Below are 19,677 nucleotides of genomic sequence, written 5' to 3' on the forward strand. Positions count from 1 at the left end.
TTTAAGCTTATAAGCAAGGGCTCTTAAACTCTAAGCATATAAGCAAAGGCTGAACATATAAGTGGAAGGGTGGGTAGTTCCTTATCAGAGTGAAAGGAATTATTGCCATCTTACTGAGGGGGCTCACAGATTAAGGCCCAGATTTGACTGTCAATGGGATTGTCCCCTAAGTGACTAAATCTCTTTTGAAAAAAGAGACAGGCTCCTAAATCCATTAAGTGTCGAAACACTGAGAACAGTGACACCTAAATAGCTTTAAAAATCTGGGCCCAAGTGACCTGGCCAGACTCACATACAAAGCTGGTGGCAAAGAGGAGAACTGAACCTAAACCTCCTAACTGCTACATCTTGACACCTAGTCCACTGCCTAAATCCAAGGCCATCTTTCTCTCCATGACTGGTCTATATATAGTGCATTGAGTGCTAGTGTTCTCACTCAGGCCTTTAGACTTGTGAGCTCTTCAGAGAGGGATCTCGTTAGGCACAGTTCCTATCATACTGCATTAATAATCTTCTCCCATTAAACCCACCGATAATCACAACATCCAAAATGTTTTACTCTTTAGCAGCATTCCCCCTCCTTTGCTAAAATTTACTAACGTAGCTGGAGTTCAAGATGCATCTTTGTGGACAAGGTCTGTTTTTCTCTCCCCTCCCCTGCTGGCTCAGCGTTTAAACACCTTCCCACCCCCACTCCCCCAAAAGGACAGGGAGTAAGGACAAGAAAGTAGGGCTCAGTTAGGCAGGACAGATTCCCCAGGAGAATATTCCAAAGGGAAATGCTGCCGTCTGTAACAGCTGAAGTGGAGAGGAGACCATTCAAGCACATCAGGTCTGGTGTTTGTCTCTGCAACATTCCAAGTTCCACAGCAACTCCCATGGAGAAAAGCTGCAAGTATTTCTTTCAGCCATAGCAGTGCTTGCACCATATAGCTACAGGGTAAAAGAACAAATCTGTGCTCAGCATGCCTCTGCTCAGCAGTTTCTCACTATTGTTTAGAGTAGAGGTGCCCAACCTTGAACAGCTGCTGGGCCATTTCATCACTGAACATGCTTGCAGAGAGACATGGAGTAGTTGCAGAAAGGTGTTCTGACTCTGCATCACCTTGACTCAATGTCATAATCTACTGATGCAACATAACAAAGCCATCACCCAGCAGAACTGGAATACTAGGTGGAGGTTGGTTTGGGACCCTCTGAAACTCCATTCAGTACATTTCTTCTCTGCGTCTTGTTCCTTTCAAGGATTCATAGGGTGAGGCATCGCTCCCCTCCACCCCTCTCTTCTTGGATGGAAGCCTTAGCCAAAGGCCATCCAATTTGCTTTGCATTCTCACATATTTCAGGGAGCTCTGCAGTGATTGATGTCCTGGTATTCTTCTGGGCAGAGAGAGAAGAACTCTGATCAGACCAATGGATGCCACAATAGACACATTTAGGGTCTTGGACAGTCACATGTGACTCTATAGCTCTGAAGTACAAATGGCTGATTTAGAGTTAACTTGCCATTTGCAGCACACTGGTTGGGGAAGGCTTGGTGCCTTCCAAGATCTGTTTCTGCTATCTCCATGTCCACCCCTTTAACCTACTTCCAGCCTCAGCACTGTGTCCTCCTCCCTCTGGAGCCATTCTTCCCCCCAGCGAGCATGGGCTGCTCAGACATGATGCAAGAGACCCCAGACTTCTCACAGGGGCTGAGTACACCTACCCATAGAAGAGGTACGTAGCAAGCTCTGGAACTGTATTTGGATTATGCTGCCTCTAGGTCATCCTTCAGACCTCTAAATAAACTGTCATCATTGCCTGGATTTCAGCCAGTTTAAAGCCCTGGCACCTCTGCAAATTCTCTCCACTCTCTGGGCTATAGATGCTGCACTTTGCAGCATGACACACTGGTATCGTATGCACACAGACTCAGTATTCATCCATTTCCTATCCTCGTTATATGCTGCACATCTGCAAGCCGGCACAAGGTTTGAACTACTGTATTCAACCCTGACATCATCTAAGAGGAGTAAAGAGTCAACCAGAGCTAATCTTACTAGAGTGCAATATAATTAATTTCAAATGACTTATTTAGTGAAGTTGTAATGATCAGTGTTGTGTTATCTCCCCTGTTGACAGGCCTATTAGTTTTCTGTTGCCTCGGGGTGTGAGACAGAAGAGGACTGTAGTTAAATAGCAGGCATGTGTAAGCCAAATGTGACATTAATAGTATCTCCCTCCTTCCCCACTCCTTTGTTACTTGCTCACTTGGCTTCTGCCACATACAGAAAAAACTATTGGTGATCAAAGGTCAGCTCAGTCACTTATTACCAGCTGTGAACAGTATTAATCAAAGTTATATTTCAGCTGCTGGAACACAGTAGAAGACTTTTTCAGCCCCTCAGAATGCCATTAAAATTATACCAAACCCAGTCTTGAGGAGTTTGGGTCAGAGTCCACTCAGTGTGTAATAACAAAACAAACAAAACACACCCTAAGAAGTTGCGAGTGTATAAAATGCTGGACTTGTAGGGCTCAAGTCACTGATTAGGAGACTTCTGTTTATTTTTCAGGATAAACATTTTTCCATCATAACATTCAGATGTGTATAGAGACAGATCCAGAGCATTTACTCAGGGCTGGACATGTCCTAGGCAACTTTCTCACATGGTGCTTCCCCTCCCCATGCAAAGGAGAGGAAGGAAAGCTGTTTCTACAACAGTGGCTCTCTGTACTCTGTATTAACTTTCTGTTGAGCCACTCCACTCTGTAGTTTTTCAGGCAGATCCATTGGGTGGGCATTGTCTAGGAAGCTCCTGGAAGCACAGCTACAGTGGACAGGAACTGCCAGGAAGCTGGGGGATGGTGTCACAGCAGGCCCAGAGGGCAGGCAAGGGGCTGGCCTCCTGCTCCCTGAAGTCTGCTGGGGTTGTAGGCTAAATCCATTTTCTTCCTCAGGGTGTGGTGCGGTGTGCTTCCTCTGGATGTGGTGCAGAGTGCTTTCTCCTGAAGCATACATCCTCTGGGACTTCTCATGTGAGGTCAACCCTCCACCTCATTGACAAGGAGAGCAGTCACCAGTTCACCCTGGGGTGTTATTCCGGCCCTACTCTTGCTGACTTCTATTGATGGCCTGACTTGAGTCCAATCTCAGAAAGATCTTCGGGATCTCTCTCAAACTGAATTACACCTTCTGCAGAGAAGCCCATTCTGAACAATCCTGATCTCAACCTCAGACTGCTATTGAAAACAGGGCCTATTTCCTCCTTCAGCTGAATATGAGCCAATTATTTGTCCAGAAGCCCCATCAGTATCATAGCTCATGGCCCTTTAGCCCAATCTCCATTCTGAGCCAGGCTGTGCGCTGAATTATCCATGTATTGTAATTGCTCTAGTTATCCACTTTTACATCTAAGCAAAATGCTTCTCTCTTTCATCTAGCCTCACAACAACCTCGCTGAGTAGAGCTAAAAGCACGCTTCTATTCTGAAATGGAAAATGGCACCATCTAACCTAACAGATCGGCGGCTTGTATTCAAGCCCTATAGCTGACTTTAGTGACAAAAGTGAGCTTTTGCTGCTTTTTACTCCCGTGAGCCCTGCAGGGCCAGCTAAGCAACAGTGAGCCACCATCTATTCCTTCTAGCAGCAGAACCATTTAATAAACTCCAAATCATTTGCATTTGAAGGTGTCTTGAGGCAAAGTCACCATGCCTCTCACCTCCAGAGCACCTCCCCGTGCCTGGGTATGGCATTGCCAGGCTTTTTCTGGTCAAGTACCCATAGGCATCAACTTCCCCTCTTTTCCCCTTCGGCCCTCTCTCTGGAGCTGGGGTTCATATCTCTGGCCTCTTGCCTTAGAGGAGTCACCCGCAAGGCTTTTACCAGCTTCCTTCCACTGACCCCCATTCCCAATTAGCTTTCCAATCTGGAGGATTCAGCAGGCCAGTCTTCTCCTGGCAGTGTCTGTGCGCCGTGAGGGAGGAGGAAGGCAGCCTTATGCTGCTCCCCTTCTCCAAACTCTTTCCCATTGGGTTGGATGAGAGGGGAGCCTCACCCTGCCTCCTCTAAGGTTTCAGGCCTTAAAAGGTACAGTCTCTAGATTCCTTTCCCAGTTCCCAGGATCCTTAGGTTTCTACCAGCCCTTTAAGAGTTCAGAAGAGTCCAAGCCAGGTGGTAGGATGGGCTCACCACTAGGCACTATTGCCATCAGTGGCACACTACCCCATCACAGGGTATAATGTGAAGACAATGGGGTTGCACAGGTGTAACTCACGGCCTGGTGGATCCTTTATTAATGGTGATGGAGAAAAAACCCAGCCTTGCTCTCAGATACCAGGATGTGTTTGCAGCACTGGTAGTGATAAAGTTAACACATCCTGTTACTTGCAAACTGAGCACATTTCATATGGATATCACCGAGAAGCAACAAATGTGGGACCCCACCACCCCGTTGTTACAAGATTCACTTTAAGAGCAGAACTTCATTTTCTCCAGCAATGTTTGGGAGGCTCTTTCACCCCCTTGGATGGAAAGAACATCAGTCTTTGCTTTTCATTTGTATTACGGTAGCACTTAGAGGCGCCTCCCACACTCAGGGCCCCATTGGGCTAGACACTGTAGAAATACATCATAAGAGACCCTTCCTGCCTACAATTTAAATAGACAAGACAAACACACTGGGAAGAAAGGGAGTATTATCCCCATTTCACATATAGGGAATGGAGTGAAGTTCTGGAACAGCCTTCCAAGGGGAGCAGTGTGGTGACAAGAAAACTAACTTGTTAAGTTTATGGAGGGGGTGGTATGATAAGATTGCCTAGAGTGGCACATGGACCATCTGCGACTGCTATTAGCAAATATCTCCAGCAGCTGGAGATGGACACTGGATGGGGAGGGCTCTCAGTTACTACACAGAATTCTTTCCCAGGTGTCTTGCCCACATCTACAGGGTCTAACTGATTGCCATAGTTGGGGTCAGGAAGGAATTTATCCCCAGGGCAGATTGGCAGAGAGACCCTGGGGAGGTTGTGCCCTCCTCAACTGCCTGGGGCATGGGTCACTTGCTGGTTTGAAGCAGAGTAAATGGTAGAGTCTCTGTAACATTAAGTCTTTAAATCAAGATTTGCAGACTTCAGTAATGCAGCCAGAGGTTATGGGCCTATCACAGAGGTGGGTGGTGAGGTTATGTGACCTGTGCTGTGCAGGAGGTCAGACCAGATGATCGTGATGGTCCCTTCTGGCCTGAAAGTCTATGCCAAAGGACATGCACAGGGAGTTTGTGACACAGCTGGGAACTGAACCCAGAGCCATACAAATCTAAATCCAATACCCAGCTATACAACAATCCTTCCTGTTTCCCATCCATGCTGTTAGAATGGTGTAATAGGACCTAATGCATTCTCATCACCACCATATAGAAGGAGACATACAGGGCAAACAAGAAGTGGTTTGGGGGGGCTCAGATGGAGCCTGCTACCATTTCACACAAGTTATAATCATCCTGTACAGAAGGCAATTCTGATCTTTTATTGCTTGTGCAGTACCCCAGCTGTAGCACCTGGGGCACATCACATTCAATTTGAAAGCAAACACATCTAACACACACTAGTCACTGAAATGGATGATGCAAATAAGCGCTTGCACTGAAGCCAGGCCTTGCTGTGATAATACTGTCATTAAGGGGGGGAATGAAAGGGAAGCCTAGGACCAAAACCTGAACCACCACCATCTCTAATTAATACATGGTTAAAGCAAAAGGGCTTTGTCCCTTTGGGTGCCCAGCCACTTTCCCATTCCGGACTGAGCTCTATTGGGATCTGTACTTAAAATTCCAAAGGGCTTTTGTTCATGTCACTTTAGATAGTGATGCACCTGCCTATAAAAGACTTTAGCTAAGAACACTAAAGACAGGTGCACTCTAGGGAAAGGATTGTTAGAATGATCTGGGAACTATAGTCATCGTTGTCATCAGGGGACCTGGAGCTTACATAAAGAGATTCTTTGTGTGCCGAGCTCTTTGAGGGCATATCTGAGGAAGAGGTCGGAAACTCATGGAGTGTTGTCACAATTGGAAGAGGCTGGGGTTACGTGAAGCACTTTAATATACATCTCTACCCCAATATAACGTGACCCGGTATAACACGAATTCAGATATAATGCGGTAAAGCAGTGCTCCGGGGGAGGATGCACGCCAGCAGATCAAAGATAGTTCAATATAATGTGGTTTCACCTATAATGCGGTACGATTTTTCTGGCTCCTGAGGACAGCGTTACATCGGGGTCAGGGCCAGCTCCAGGGTTTTTGCCACCCAAAGAAAAAAAAAGAGCCGTGATTGCGATCTGTGGGAGCTCTATTGTCACTGCTTCAGTCTTCAGTGGCAATTTGGCGGCTGGTCCTTTGCTACGAGAGGGACGGAGGGACCCACCGCCGAATTGCCGCCAAAGAGCCGGATGTGCTGCCCCTTCTCCTTGGCTGCCCCAAACAGCTCCTTGCCAGGCTGGTGGCTGGAGCCAGTCCTGATCAGGGTAGAGATGTATCTTAGTGTCCATGGCCCCACACATTGTAAATTGTAGGTGATTTTCCTGTTTTGCAGTGATTGCTACTGATCGGGCATATTTCAGCCAGTAATTGCCCTGAATTGTGCTTTGTGAATTCCTTTAACAATCTCCACTGCTATGCACATCCAGAAACAAAGAGCAAACCTATGTACTTTCCACTCTGAATGGCTTTTATTTTAGCTGAAGGAAAAGCAGCAAAAAGGAGGAAGACAAGTAAAGTCTCCATGAGAGACCACGGTACATCTCTCTTCTGTAAGATGCTGCATGCTCTCTGCCCAACAAGTAGAGCCCTGCGCAGATACAAAATTTATGTCTGCAGATGCAGATAGCCACAGATATCAACTGGATTTGCGGTAGCCAGTGCCCAGCATCTCCTGTCTGGGAGCATGCAAGCCACTTGCACACACTAACACGACCAGGGACAGCTGATGGTCGGTCTGGTGCCTGCCCCAGTGGGCAGGGCTGGGGGGCAGTACAGCCACTCTGGAGGACCTGCCCAGGCTGAGCACTGGCTCCTGCAAGCGGCGGCCTGACATGCTGCTGCTTTTGCTGCTGCAGTTCCTGGTAGAGTCCTGCAGCTCCACGGATACCTGCTTTATATCCATGGATATTGCATCTGTGGATATAAATTTAGTATCTGTGCCAGGCTCTACAACAGGGTCTCCAAACTTTTTATGCCCAAGATAACTTTTTGAATCCAAGAGCAACCCAGGATCTACCCCACCCCTTCCCCAAAGCCTCCCCCCTCCATCCTCCGCCCCCCCCCCATCACTTGCTCTCCCCCACTGTCACTTTCACTGGGCTGGGGGAGGGGGTTGGGAAGGTGGTGCAGGCTCTGGGCTGGGACCGAGGGGTTCACAGTGTGGGAGGAGGCTCTAGACTGAACCTGGGACAGGGTATTGGAGTGCAGGAGGAGGTGAGGGGTGTAAGCTCTGGAAGGGAGTTTGGGTGCAGGAGGGAGCTCTGGGCTGGGGCAGAATGTTGCAGTGCAGGAGGGGTTATGAGGTGCTGACTCTGGATGGGGGTGGGGGGGTGCAGGCTCCCACCAGGCAGCACTTATCTCCTCAGCCAGCTCCCAGTCAGTGGTGCAGTGAGGCTAAGGCAGGCTCCCTGCCTGCCCCGGCCCCATGCTGCTCCCGAAAGGGAGCAACACTCCCCTGCAGCCCCTGGGGGGGGTGTCATGTGGCTCCGTGCGCTGCCCATCTCTGCAGGCACCACCCTCACAGCTCCCATTGACCACAGTTCCCCCTTCCTGGACAATGGGAGCTGCAGGGGCAGTGCTTGCAGGCAGGAGCAGCGCACAGAGACCCCTGCTCAATCCCAGGGCCACGGGGGCGTGCTGGACACTTCCGGGAGTGGCGTGGGGCTGGGACAGGCAGGGAGCCTGCCTTAGCAGCAGCCCCACTGGACTAGAGATCGTGATCGACCAGTTGGTGACCACTGTTCTACAAGATGGCAGCTGCCCTCTGCAGACAGCAGGCTCCTAGAAATATAAAGGCGCAGTAACGACCAAAAATTCAAAGTGCTAAATCATAACTAGCCTAGCACAGTAGGGTCCTGGTGCATGACAAGGGCTCCTTGCTGCTACAGTAATTCAAATATGTTATAATAAACAGATAAACTTAAGACCACACACAAGCTTTGCCATATTGTGTCAGACCAGTGGTCCATCCAGTCCACTATCCTGCCTCAGATAATGACCAGCACCTGATACCTCAGAGGAAAGTGCAAGAACATTTGCACCAGGCTGATATGGGATAATCTGCCCCTCATCCTAATCCCTATTATTTAGTGATTGGTTTAAGACCTGAATCATGAAATTTAATATTTGTTAGAAGTCTCTGAATATTTCTCATCCATATAAATGTCCATCTTGCTAAATTCTTGGCCTCAACAAGATGTTGGGGTACGAGTGCCACAGTCTAATTATGCACTGGTGAAACTTCCCCCCCCCCCCCGTATCAATTTTTACTTTAAAAGCAACAAAGAATCCTGTGGCACCTTATAGACTAACAGACGTTTTGCAGCATGAGCTTTCGTGGGTGAATACCCACTTCTTCGGATGCAAGTGGTGGAAATTTCCAGGGGCAGGTTTATATATGCAAGCAAGAAGCAAGCTAGAGATAACGAGGTTAGTTCAATCAGGGAGGATGAGGCCCTGTTCTAGCAGTTGAGGTGTGAAAACCACCTTTCACCTTTATCTTTATCACCTTTCAATTTCATTCAATTTCTGGGATGGCCAAAACCTGGTGCATTTCTTTAAGAGAGACTAGCAAAGGAGTGTAAGCTGAAGAGTTAGGTTTTTGTAAAAATGAAAACGAAGGGGGGGGAGATTTTGGTTCAGTTTCAATTTTAATTTTTTTTTTTGCATATTTAAGTTAACTATCGCCCACCAGTGTTGTGAACTCAGGCGCACCAGCACTGATTTAATGCACAAAGCACTTGCTGCTGAAGCAAGGGCCGGGATTTCACTCCATGGGTATGTCTACATGGTATAAACCCCCCCACAGGAGCAAGTACCCCACCTTTGCCCCAGTCCATGACCCTCACCATACCCTAGAGCTGGGGCCAGGAGTAGGGCTGTGGAGGGGAATGCAGACAGGGTAAGGCAGCAAAGGATGGGGCCACAGATAGGGGCAGGTGCAGAGCCAGCGGCCGGGACCTTGCATGCAGGGCTAGCAGCTGGGCAGGACTCCTGGGGCTGGCAGTGGAGCATGGGGCCAGCGGCCAGGCAGGACCCCACATGCAGGGCTGGCAGCTGGGGCCAGCAACTGGGACACTGGGCACAAAACCTGGGGGTGCTCAAGCAACCCCGCACCTCTACTTCCCGTGCTTATGAAACTAATAATGTGGCACAGTTGCTGAGTTTTGTAGGACCAATAAAACTTGTGCACTATAAATGGCTTACTCATTACATGAGCTCTTAACAACACTCTTACTCATACTGAGTGGCATCTGCAAGTTGTCCCATTGATTTCAGTGGCACTACTCAAGGGGTAAAGTGATCCTCAGTGTGAACAAGGGTCTCCTAATCCGTCGCTTGCAGTTTTAGCTTTCCATCGGTTGAAGGATTTGCCAAACAGCTTGTACTCACTTACATAAAGTTAGAGGCCAGGAGAGTTGGCTGCTAGAGAGCTAAGAAAAAAGCTATTAAAAAAAAAGTCATTACAACTCGAGTGTTTCCCTGCTGTAATTAGGAAGTACACTGTAATGCAGTTAAGAAAAGTAATTAGAAGTAAATGTTTAGGGAGTATAGGTTAAAGGCAAGCTACAGCACAATTTTGTCTGGCATCTGTATTATTTAAAGGTCTACTGGTGGTTTCAGATTGGTTTTATAGTGTCTCTAGATGACCTTTATCCCCAGCCTTCTCCAGGAAGCACTCCAGTTGCAGTTCTCAAGTCCCTACATACACTTGATCACTTTAGCTTATCAAAAGCTGCAGCAAAATATGCAACACATTCTCAGCCTAATACAGAGACTCCAAAGGGCTCTACTCAAGGTTCATTAGGACCCTCACTAATCAAATGATTCTAAAGGAGGCACCCGTTTTGTTCCAGTCTTCTATGTCCATCCATTCCTTATACCTCACTCACTGATTCTAAATTTGGGTATGGAACCTCTTGTTTTTAGGCCCCATAACATAGCCTCAGGCTGGGTAATCAGTGACATTTGAAGGAAATCAGATAACTGAATGAAGAGTACTTGACAAAGCATGTTTAAATGGATCCCAATTGACAGCATTTTTTTCAGTGCTAAATCAGACATCTGTATGACAACGTGTGATCTTTCACTCAGAAAGCACAGATAAAAATACGTTTTCAAGCCATAGTCATGTGGCTAATAAATTTCATGGGATTATGGCTTGAAAACATACTTGGACTGTTTGCCATACTGTTACCTGATCAAATGCTTGTAAGTAAATCCTTATTGGATATCAAACACTAAAGAAGAAAGGCCTTTCAAATCAAGGTCTTGCTAATAGTGTTTATGAACAGGACCCCACCATATTCCCGCTACTTCCCAGGATGCCTGGAGGCCCAACAGAACCAAATCATGGCGAGTGGCATATAGACACCCTCCTTCCCACTCCCAGCAGCCTTTTAGCCTCCTTCCACCTGAAAGCATGGACCATGCTCAGTTCTCCAGCATCTCACACATTCTCTATCTTTGACATGAAAGGGACACTGTCAAGTTAAAAAAAACAATCCACAATCAAAATTACAATTCCAAAAGTCCTCACTGAGTCAGACTTATTATTTATATTACAGTAGCACCTCCAGATTGCAACCAAGATTGTGGCCCCACAGTGCTAGCCACTGTATATACTGTAACAGCATGTCACCTACCTCTCCCAAGCACCCCTTCTGGTCAGGTGTGGCTGCAGTCTTTAAACAGTCCCTGCCTTGGTAGCAGGCTGTAACGCAGGACTTCTTCCCTGGAGGCAATGGTTTTGCCCTAGACCCAGCTGGGCCACTAGGTAGTTCAGGTCCCCTGCTGGGGGGCTTATTGCTGTCCAGTTGTAGGCCACTTCTCCAGGCCCACCCACTACTCCAGGCCCCAGCCCAGGGTCCCTAAGAATAGCTGCCACATACACCCCACATCCCTTTAACAAAACTGCTTTCAGTTCTCTAGGCCAGGGGTCCCCAACCCCCGGGCCGCGGACCGATACCAGTCCGCGGCCTGTTAGGAACCGGTCCGCGAACCGACCCCTAGCACATCAAGCGGCACATCTCCGGTGGGGCCCCTGAGCCCCGCCCCGCCCAGAGCCGCGTGGTGAGGGGGCAGGGCTGCGAGCTCCGGGCTGAGCTCAGCTGCCTCCACTCGGCGTGGAGCTCCCAGCCCCGCCCCCTCACCATGCGACTCTGAGCAGGACGGAGCTCAGGCCCCGCCGGAGACATGCTGCAGCTGTTGGGCGAGGCGCTGAGGCTCCGGGTGAGGCGGGAGCCGGGGGTAAGAGGCTGGGCCCAGCGGGGTTGGCTAAGGGGCAGGGAGTCCTGGGGACAGTCAGGGCACAGAGTGGGGGCGGAGGTTGGGGGGGCGGTCAGGGGCAGGGAATGGGGGTTGGATTGTGGGTGTTCCAGGGGTCTGTCAGGACTCAGCAGGGCGGGATAGGGGTTGGGGCAGTCAGGGGACAGGGAGCAGGGTGGGGTCCCAGGATGGTGGGGGTCTCTGGGGGATGGTGAGGGGACAAGGAGCAGGATGGGTCGGGGATTCTGAGGGGGGCGGGCAGTCGGGGGGATAGGAAGTGGGTGGGGGTCAGATAGGGGGCAGAGCTCCCACTAATTCTGCATTATGGTCAGTTGTATAATTATTTCATTATATATTACAATAATAATAGGAATAAATGTAATGCACTTGAATCATCCCAAAAACATCCCACAGGTCCACGGAAATTTTTTTTTCTACGAAACCGGTCCCTGGTGCCAAAAAGGTTGGGGACCGCTGCTCTAGGCCACTTCCCCAGCCATCACCAAAGCTTCACTCCTACCTCAGGGCTCCTCTATGTTCAGGTCCAGCCAACCAGCAAGAAGCTCTTTCTCACTCCCTGTCGGTACTGAGCTGTCCATGGTGCTGCAGTTCCCTTTGGCCAGCCAGGAGCACCAGTAATACTCCTCTGACTCCAGCAAAGAACTGAGTGGGGTTGGCACTGCAGCTCCTTTTATACTAGCCTGCAACAACTCTGATTGGCTAGCCCCCTGCTGCCTCCCCCTGATTGGCTGCTTCCTGTGCAGTCTCTGTAGGCTGCTTGGAGGATTTAGCTCTACTGCTTCTTTCTTGGGAGGAGTGTGGCAGGACCCTGAAGTCTTCAGCAGGGGGCCTCTGGGCCTACTCCACCCCATCATGCATACACATAAAAGGCCTCAAGAAGCCTACAGTCTCAATGGGGGAAAAAACAGATAAAAGGTAGGAGAAAGGAGATGTTATTAACTCCACTTTATAGATGGGGAACTGAGGCACCAAAAGATTGAATGAAGGATATTCTCCCCTTTTTTAATCAGATGGGGAAACAGGGACACACAGAGAGTAAGTGACTTGCCCAAGGGCACACAGAAAGTTAGTGATGGAGCAGGGAATTGAACCACAATCTTCTGACCCCAATCTATTGCCTAAGGCACAAGATAACCCTTCCTTTTTTTTACTCAAAGACCTCCAATTTGGCTCATCTAATTAAAAATAATCAAAGTCTCTTATTATCCAAGTTAGCAATAATACCACAGAGTGGTATGAATTGTGAATTTCCTATTCTGTTCCACCTATACAGTTTATTTACTTACCTTTTGCATGTCTCCCAGCATGGACAATGGAACTTGCCTAGTCAGCTCTTCTTTCAGGTTCTCATGCACTCACCAACTGTTACAAAGTTTGGGGTGCAGATGGTTTGGAGGGGGATGTACAAAAGCAATCTACAGCGAAAAACCTGTTGAACTGAAATTAAGATCGAAGAAGGTGGGAACACTTTATTACTATTGGGATTGACCACACCCTCACTATTATTGGGTCATCATCTCTGGGGGCTCATCTCAAAGGATTTTGGCTAATGGTGTTTACAGATTAAAGAGATAATTGGTTCTTTATCATTTTCTTTTGTTTTCCTCTTCTCTTCCTCTCCTTTTCCCTGTTTAATTTACTCCATGTTCCCTCTGAAATCACATATATTTTTCTAATCTCCATTTCTACTGACACTTCACTTCTTACTGAGCAAGGTTTTCACAGTGGAAAGGTGTCGCCTAATGAACAGCATAATGTCCTTCTGGGCCTTTACTGGCAGCCTAAAACCAACAATATTAAAGCAGGACCAGCTAGTCCTGGCTGAAGTAACAGTTACTACTGCCCTCTAGCAGGAACATGTGTGGTGCTACAACAAACTACTCTTGGCCTGAGGGTGCACTAAGGTAGTAAAATTAAAGAATAATGCTCACATGTGAGTAATCCCTGGTTCAGTGCTAATCACGTTTTCTGATTCCTCGCTAGCTCCACTGAAAATTAATGAACAAGTATTATGTGTAATTAAATAGTAACAAAAGGGAATATGCTGTAAGCTATACTGGACCCAGCTGGTCATTGTGGTTCTTAAACCTCTAATGATCACATCAGCTTTTGTACCCACTTCACCTCTAATCTCTCAGACACCTCCAATTTGAAATGGCTTCTTGAAAGATGATCAGGTAAAGCAACCAAAGTAAAGAGGAACGGTCTCTCTCTCTCTCTCGCACCCTCTCTCTGTTTGCTGCCAACATAGGGATTTCAAACCAAAATTGAGGTGGATGTCTCTAACATTCAGGTATTTGAGGTGGGAGTGGTGGTCCTAGGACACTGCCCCACTGGGGAACTAAAGTGGGCAATCCCCTTCTCCTACAGGTGAAGGAGTTTTGCCTGAAGAAGTGAAGGACTCCTGGAAGCCCCAATTCTGCTGCTATCTGCAGCTGGACTATTCCAAAAGAGGTTTAGTTCCTTATCAAAATAAATAAATAAAGGTGGACCTTTATGATTTTATAACCATATAGTGTTGTGCTTCCCTCCCCCATTTCTGCGCTTTCCTTTCTTTAAAGACTTCAGCCAACGTTTTTAAACCTGGGTGCACAAAAATAAGTGGCCTGGTTTTTCAGAGGTGTTGACTGCAATGGGACCTGTGGATGCCTAATGAAAACTCAGCGTAGGTATCTAGCTGTAGGCACTCAATAGGCTCCAAAGCATATTAACTTATCTTTGACTTGGAGATCACAGCATTGTGTTGCCTGGGCTGCTTACTGGACCTGTGTGCTCTGTGATGCTGTTGCCCTACCAGATTAGACAGGGAAGTGTACTAATGCAAACCTGCCAAGTGAAGCTGAAAGATACTTATGCTGCTTTCTGTACCTCCTAGTGGTTTCACTGGTGATCCAGCACTCAAGTCTCTGAGCCGCTGCTGAAAGTGCAGCCTGGGGGACAAGCCAGGCAGCTGATCACATGGCTACATCTCTGTCTTGACAGGCTTGTGAATACTTGTGAGTGGTGCTTCTGCCATCCTTTGTTCACAGTGCTCTGGAAGACTGAGAGATTAATGTCTGGCTGACCTCACACCACAGGTCATGAGGTTAAAGCAGTTATAATGTTAGAAGGAGATTCTACAACACGAACAAGGGAAACGATGAGACAGTCCCTTTGCATGAGGGGGAAACAGTTTCACAACCATACCTGCTGAAGAAGCTAAAAGGAGCCAGACTAGCCTAGCTTGGGTAAACACAAGAGATCCTGCTGAGATCGAGAGCAAATGGGTGCATCTCCCACTGAGATCAACAGAAATTGCACCTATTTCTGGCAGGACTGGATTTGGAGCACATTGTCTCACAAAGATGCACTACTGTAGAAAAGGGTAATATCCCAGAACACTGCAGTGTCACTTGGAAGTTAATAATAATAGGAGATATGCCTATCTCCTAGAACTGGAAGGGACCTTGAAAAGTCATCAAGTCCAGCCCCCTGACTTCAATAGCAGGGCCAAGTACTGATTTTTGCCCCAGATCCCTAAGTGGCCCTCTCAAGGATTGAACTCACAACCCTGAATTTAAGCAGGCAAATGCTCAAACCACTGAGCTATCCCTCCCCCTGATAAAGTTACATCGTTTGGAAGCACTGCTGTCCAATCCAGGTACACAGTGTAGTTGTAGTCATGTCAGTCCCAAGATATGAGAGAGGTAAAGAGGGTGAGGAAACATCATTAGTAGTGGGGAAACGTCAAATGTGTGGGACACATAAACCAAGGTCTTTAGTCTGAGGTGATAGGAATGATGAAGGAGAAGTCCAATAATTCCCCATGGAAAAACTCTCCCGCCCTATGCAAGCAATCACTTTATAGTGTGGGGTCTTTGACTGCTAAGGCAGAAGCTGAGGCAGAAGCTGAGGCAGCTATTTGCACTTGCTGGGCCTGATTCTCCTGCCGATTACACCCGTGGGACAAACCATCCTTATTCAGGGCCTGATTCTCCACAGCTTTGTACCTCACACCATCATTTAGTCTTGTGCAAAGTTGATATAAAATGCTTCTTTGGTAGGAATTACTGCCATTTGAACGAATATGACTACCCAGATGTAAGGCAAGCTGTCCACAAGTGAGTACGGTCCTCTGGACCTTGGCCAATATTTATAATACTCTACCACAGCAGCACAGTGAGAGATTTTGGCTTTGCAATGCACCATGATGCATGGTCTTCAGCACAGTCAATGGAAACACTGCAAAGTGTGGGCAGGAAGGGAACGGTTAGACTAGCCCACTGCATTGCTCCCATGGGCAAGCTCTTCTTTGCCATCCTACATGCGAAGCGCTAGGAATACCAACCAGGCACAGTCAGGTTTTCCTACTAATACTGCGCATATTACAGACATGAATTAGTGAGCTCTTGCAACACTCCTGCCCTATGATACCCATTATACAGCGAGAAAAACTGACATGAAGCGATTAAGGCACTCAAGTCACATGGCAGCTACGGGTGCTTGACAACTCTGAAGCCATGGCCACACAACAAGGGATGAGAACTCAGGAGTTCCTAACTCCTAGCCCCACGCTCAATCCACCCCCCTCCCCACCCCATCCTGCATTCCCCCTAATAGCAGCTGCAGGCATTTTAGTCAACAAGCAATTAGGGCCAAGGGAGAAGGATTGATGCGCACAGACACTTGTTTGGCTTGTCGCATGAGGAAGAGAAACAAGATGACCTTATTCATCTTTTTGCAGATGCAGCCAAGTGGCAAGGAGAAGTGTATCCAATGACAAGGCTTACTTTTAAGCAGTTGTCTGAAGACCAGATACCAAGTGCTGTGCTCAAAGAACAAAGAAAAGAGGAAGTGGCTCCTCTAGAACTACCTACAGATAAAGGAGGACGGAGTATAGCACTCTGCCCAGCCTGGAAAGGGGAGCGAGAGCCACAGAGAGCCACTGCAATACGTAGGAGGTGTATTGAAATAGAGGCATATGTTACAGACCCCTTAATTGCCAAAGGGACTGCTGGGTAGCTACAGTGTATAACACATTGCAATTAATAGAGAGGAACTGTCACGGACTCACAGATCATGCCCACTCATGGCCCCGTGTGGTCCGTGGGGGGTGCCCCTTTCAGTGAGATAGCCCTTCTCGGGGGTCCACTCTCTCTTGGGGTCAGGCCCCTCCATCTCCTGGAGCTGCACTTCTCTGAGCCTTAGCACGTCTGTCTCTCGCCGTGGGCCCCCTCAGGGAGTCCACGCACTCTGGACCCCCCCGGGCCTCCTCACCCCCGAAGGGGTTGATGCAACCCTGTTCTCTAGACCGGAGCGACTCTCAGCCAGCATAAAACAGGAGGGTTTATTGAGAGTTGAACACAGCACAGGAAATGCTCAGGGCCTCAGGCCTGGCCTCCTTCAGCACAGCATATCCCAGTCCCCCTGCATCCAGGTGGGCCCTGCCCAGTGGTGAGCTGGAGCCGATTCCCACAGGTTCCCAAGAACTGGTTGCTAAAATTAGACCTCCGTGGAGAACCGGTTGTTAAAGGGCCAGGGGGTGGGCAAAGAACTCCAGTCCGCAGGCCGAATCATCCTGTTGCTCCCAGGATTCCCAGCTGGGGAGGCTGAGGCTCCCCGGGCCCCTCCCCCACTTCCCCCCAGCTGCAGGGGCCCCCAGCCCCACGAGTATGTCTCCCCCCGCCCAGGCCCCTCCCCCGCTCCCTCCCCCCTTAAATCAGAACTTTTTATAGGGAACCGGTTGTTAAGATTTTGGCAGCTCATCACTGGCCCTGCCTGCTCCCCCTCTCCAGCCTAGAGCCCCCCTGCTGGGCCTCCGATATCCCCAGCCCCAAGCCCCGCTTCTGTCCATTGTCTTCTCTCCAGGTAAACAGGGTTGTAAACAGGAAGGCCTCCTCTGGCCCACCTCCGGCTGGTCAGGTCACCGGGGTCCTCTCTTCGCAGCCCATTGTCCTCCCACTGGCCAGAACCGGCTGTGACTCCTGAGCTCTGTCTCCAGGTCACCAGGTCACCAATTGCTGGGGTCTCCATCCTCCAGGCTATTGGCCAGGGTCCCAAGTTCCCTCTCCGGTCCTATGTAACAACAAACTCCCTCTCCCCTCACCTCGTTAAACCAGTAACACCCGGGGACACTGAGTTCCCCTCCCTCTGCATGCAACCCACTGGAAAACACAGAAAAACCAAGAAAAACCCCCACTTCGTCACAGGAACTCTCCTGAGGACAGAGATTTTACTGGGCCTTAGGGAAGATGCCCACCCTTCCCAGCTGACCCTTAGCACAGGTTTCACTGTACATCACAGTTTTCATCCGCAAGGATCCTACAGCATTTTATAACCCAAAGGTAAAATATTCCATTCTTACATACCAAGCAGCTCACTAAATGCTAATTTTGCCCTTATTGTGAGAATGGTGTTCCCGTGTCAAACAACTCCTAAATATTGCAGACAGCAGAGATCCCCACTTCAGTGAGAGAGAAGAATTTTGCCCTGTGCCTACTGTATAGAGTTCATTCACATCACTAAAACACAGCCACCTCTGGGATGGAGCATGGCAGCTGTTCTGTGCTAGCAATGCTATAGATTAGATTTATTAGTGTGATGACAGTTAAGAAGGGGAATGGAAAATAACTTTTCCAAATGAAGCTGCAGAATAGTCAGGCAGAATGTAGTTATTCAAACTAGAACTTGTCCAGGACGCTGGAGCTTTGAGAGGATCTTTAATTTAGTGACCAAGAGCCAAACTCAAACAGTTCTAAGCAGAAGCAACTCCACTGATTCTAAAGAAGCTGCATCCTCTGTCACTGTGGTGCATTTGCTTGTGTGTGGGTTGCAGGCCTCAGTTTCAAAAACTGGCTCCTCCAGTGATTCCATGTTTGGAAACTTTACCTCCAGCTGAAGTTGCAAACCAACCTGCAGGCTCTTTCAGGTTTCTAGTGTGATGAGCTAATAGGACTCCTTCCCAGGCTGCACACTCCCCTTTTCTACCTATTAAATGTAAATATTTGGTTTTGGGCCTGCATGTGGATCACTGACAAGGTTTGTTATCAACCAATGTGCCTACTGAGAGCACAAATCACATCTTTCCTTACCACCTTGCCCTCTCCTTCTCCTACTTGAAAACATGCAAAAGAGCCATAAAAAGGGCCTTCAGATTCCCTCCTCCTTCTCCTGCTCACTAAAACTCAGATGACAGATGCTATCCTCCTTGATTATTCTCAATCTGGAAGGCACTCAGGTGTTATAAAGAGCAGTGGGCGCTGTCTGGGGTTCTCTGCTCGGTGTCCCCCGTCAGGCTCCCTTCTTATGACCCTTTGACCGCACTCCTGTCCCTGTTCTTTTATTAGTTGTCCCCCGCAATTAGTGGGTTTCTGAGGCCCTGTGGAACCTCCCCTTAGGCTGAGGGGGGGTTCCGTTAGCATGGGGCGGGCTTCCGCCCGCCCCGTTTCCTGGAAACCCAATAGATACTATAAGAACCTAAATGGAATAGACTAAACCAGGTCACTAAACAAAGTCCTTAGAGATGGGCCCAAATCAAACTCCTAGATTCAAATTCAGGATATGGGTGGATTCTTCAGAATCTGATACAAATTTTGTAGCTGACCCTTTCTATCCCTTTCTGTCCAGACCAGCTGTTTGGATCTGAACACTGCTGAATCTTGGAGTGGAGCTGGAATCTGAATCTAAGTTCTGCCCTTTGGGCCCATCTGTGGTAATTGTAATTCATGACATTTCAGCATGACACAAAAATACTCCCCAGGCAGAAAAAAGAAAAGGTTTTTTTGTTTGTTTGTTTTTTAAAGTATCATTGCAGTGTTTGTTTTCCAAACGGCAGGGAATCATTTTATTTTCATTTTGGCTTGAAATAAGTTGCCGGTGATTAAAACAGGATTTTTTTCTCCCTGTAAGAGGAGAGCAGCAGATTGAGAGTCACTCAGATACACAGGAAATAAATATCTTCCAAGTTTCCAGGCATATGAAAATCATAACATGTTTGCAAGAGTCACGGGGATCTGTACTCAATTCAGATGCAAGAGCTCAAACCATTGCACAGCATAGCCACTGTGGGAGGAAGAGAAAAAAGGAGTTAGACTGTCTGGAAGGTCTATTAAATGTCTTTAGTGGAACTACATATAGGCCCTGAAAGGAAACTATGGATCCAA

General features: G+C 48.2%; 1 protein-coding gene across 1 annotated transcript in view; it reads right to left on the reverse strand.

Moving 5' to 3' along the window:
* Positions 1–19,330: 19,330 nt before the first annotated feature.
* Positions 19,331–19,677, reverse strand: part of CAPN8 (calpain 8) — a 52,416-nt gene continuing 52,069 nt past the window's right edge. The window contains exon 21 of the mRNA XM_039532303.1: positions 19,331–19,576. Coding sequence (XP_039388237.1) covers positions 19,553–19,576 — 24 coding nt within the window. The 3' untranslated portion in view covers positions 19,331–19,552. The remainder of the gene's footprint in view (positions 19,577–19,677) is intronic.

The sequence above is a fragment of the Mauremys reevesii genome, linkage group 3 (genome assembly GCF_016161935.1).
Source record: "Mauremys reevesii isolate NIE-2019 linkage group 3, ASM1616193v1, whole genome shotgun sequence".
In the NCBI taxonomy this organism is placed as follows: Eukaryota; Metazoa; Chordata; order Testudines; family Geoemydidae; genus Mauremys; species Mauremys reevesii.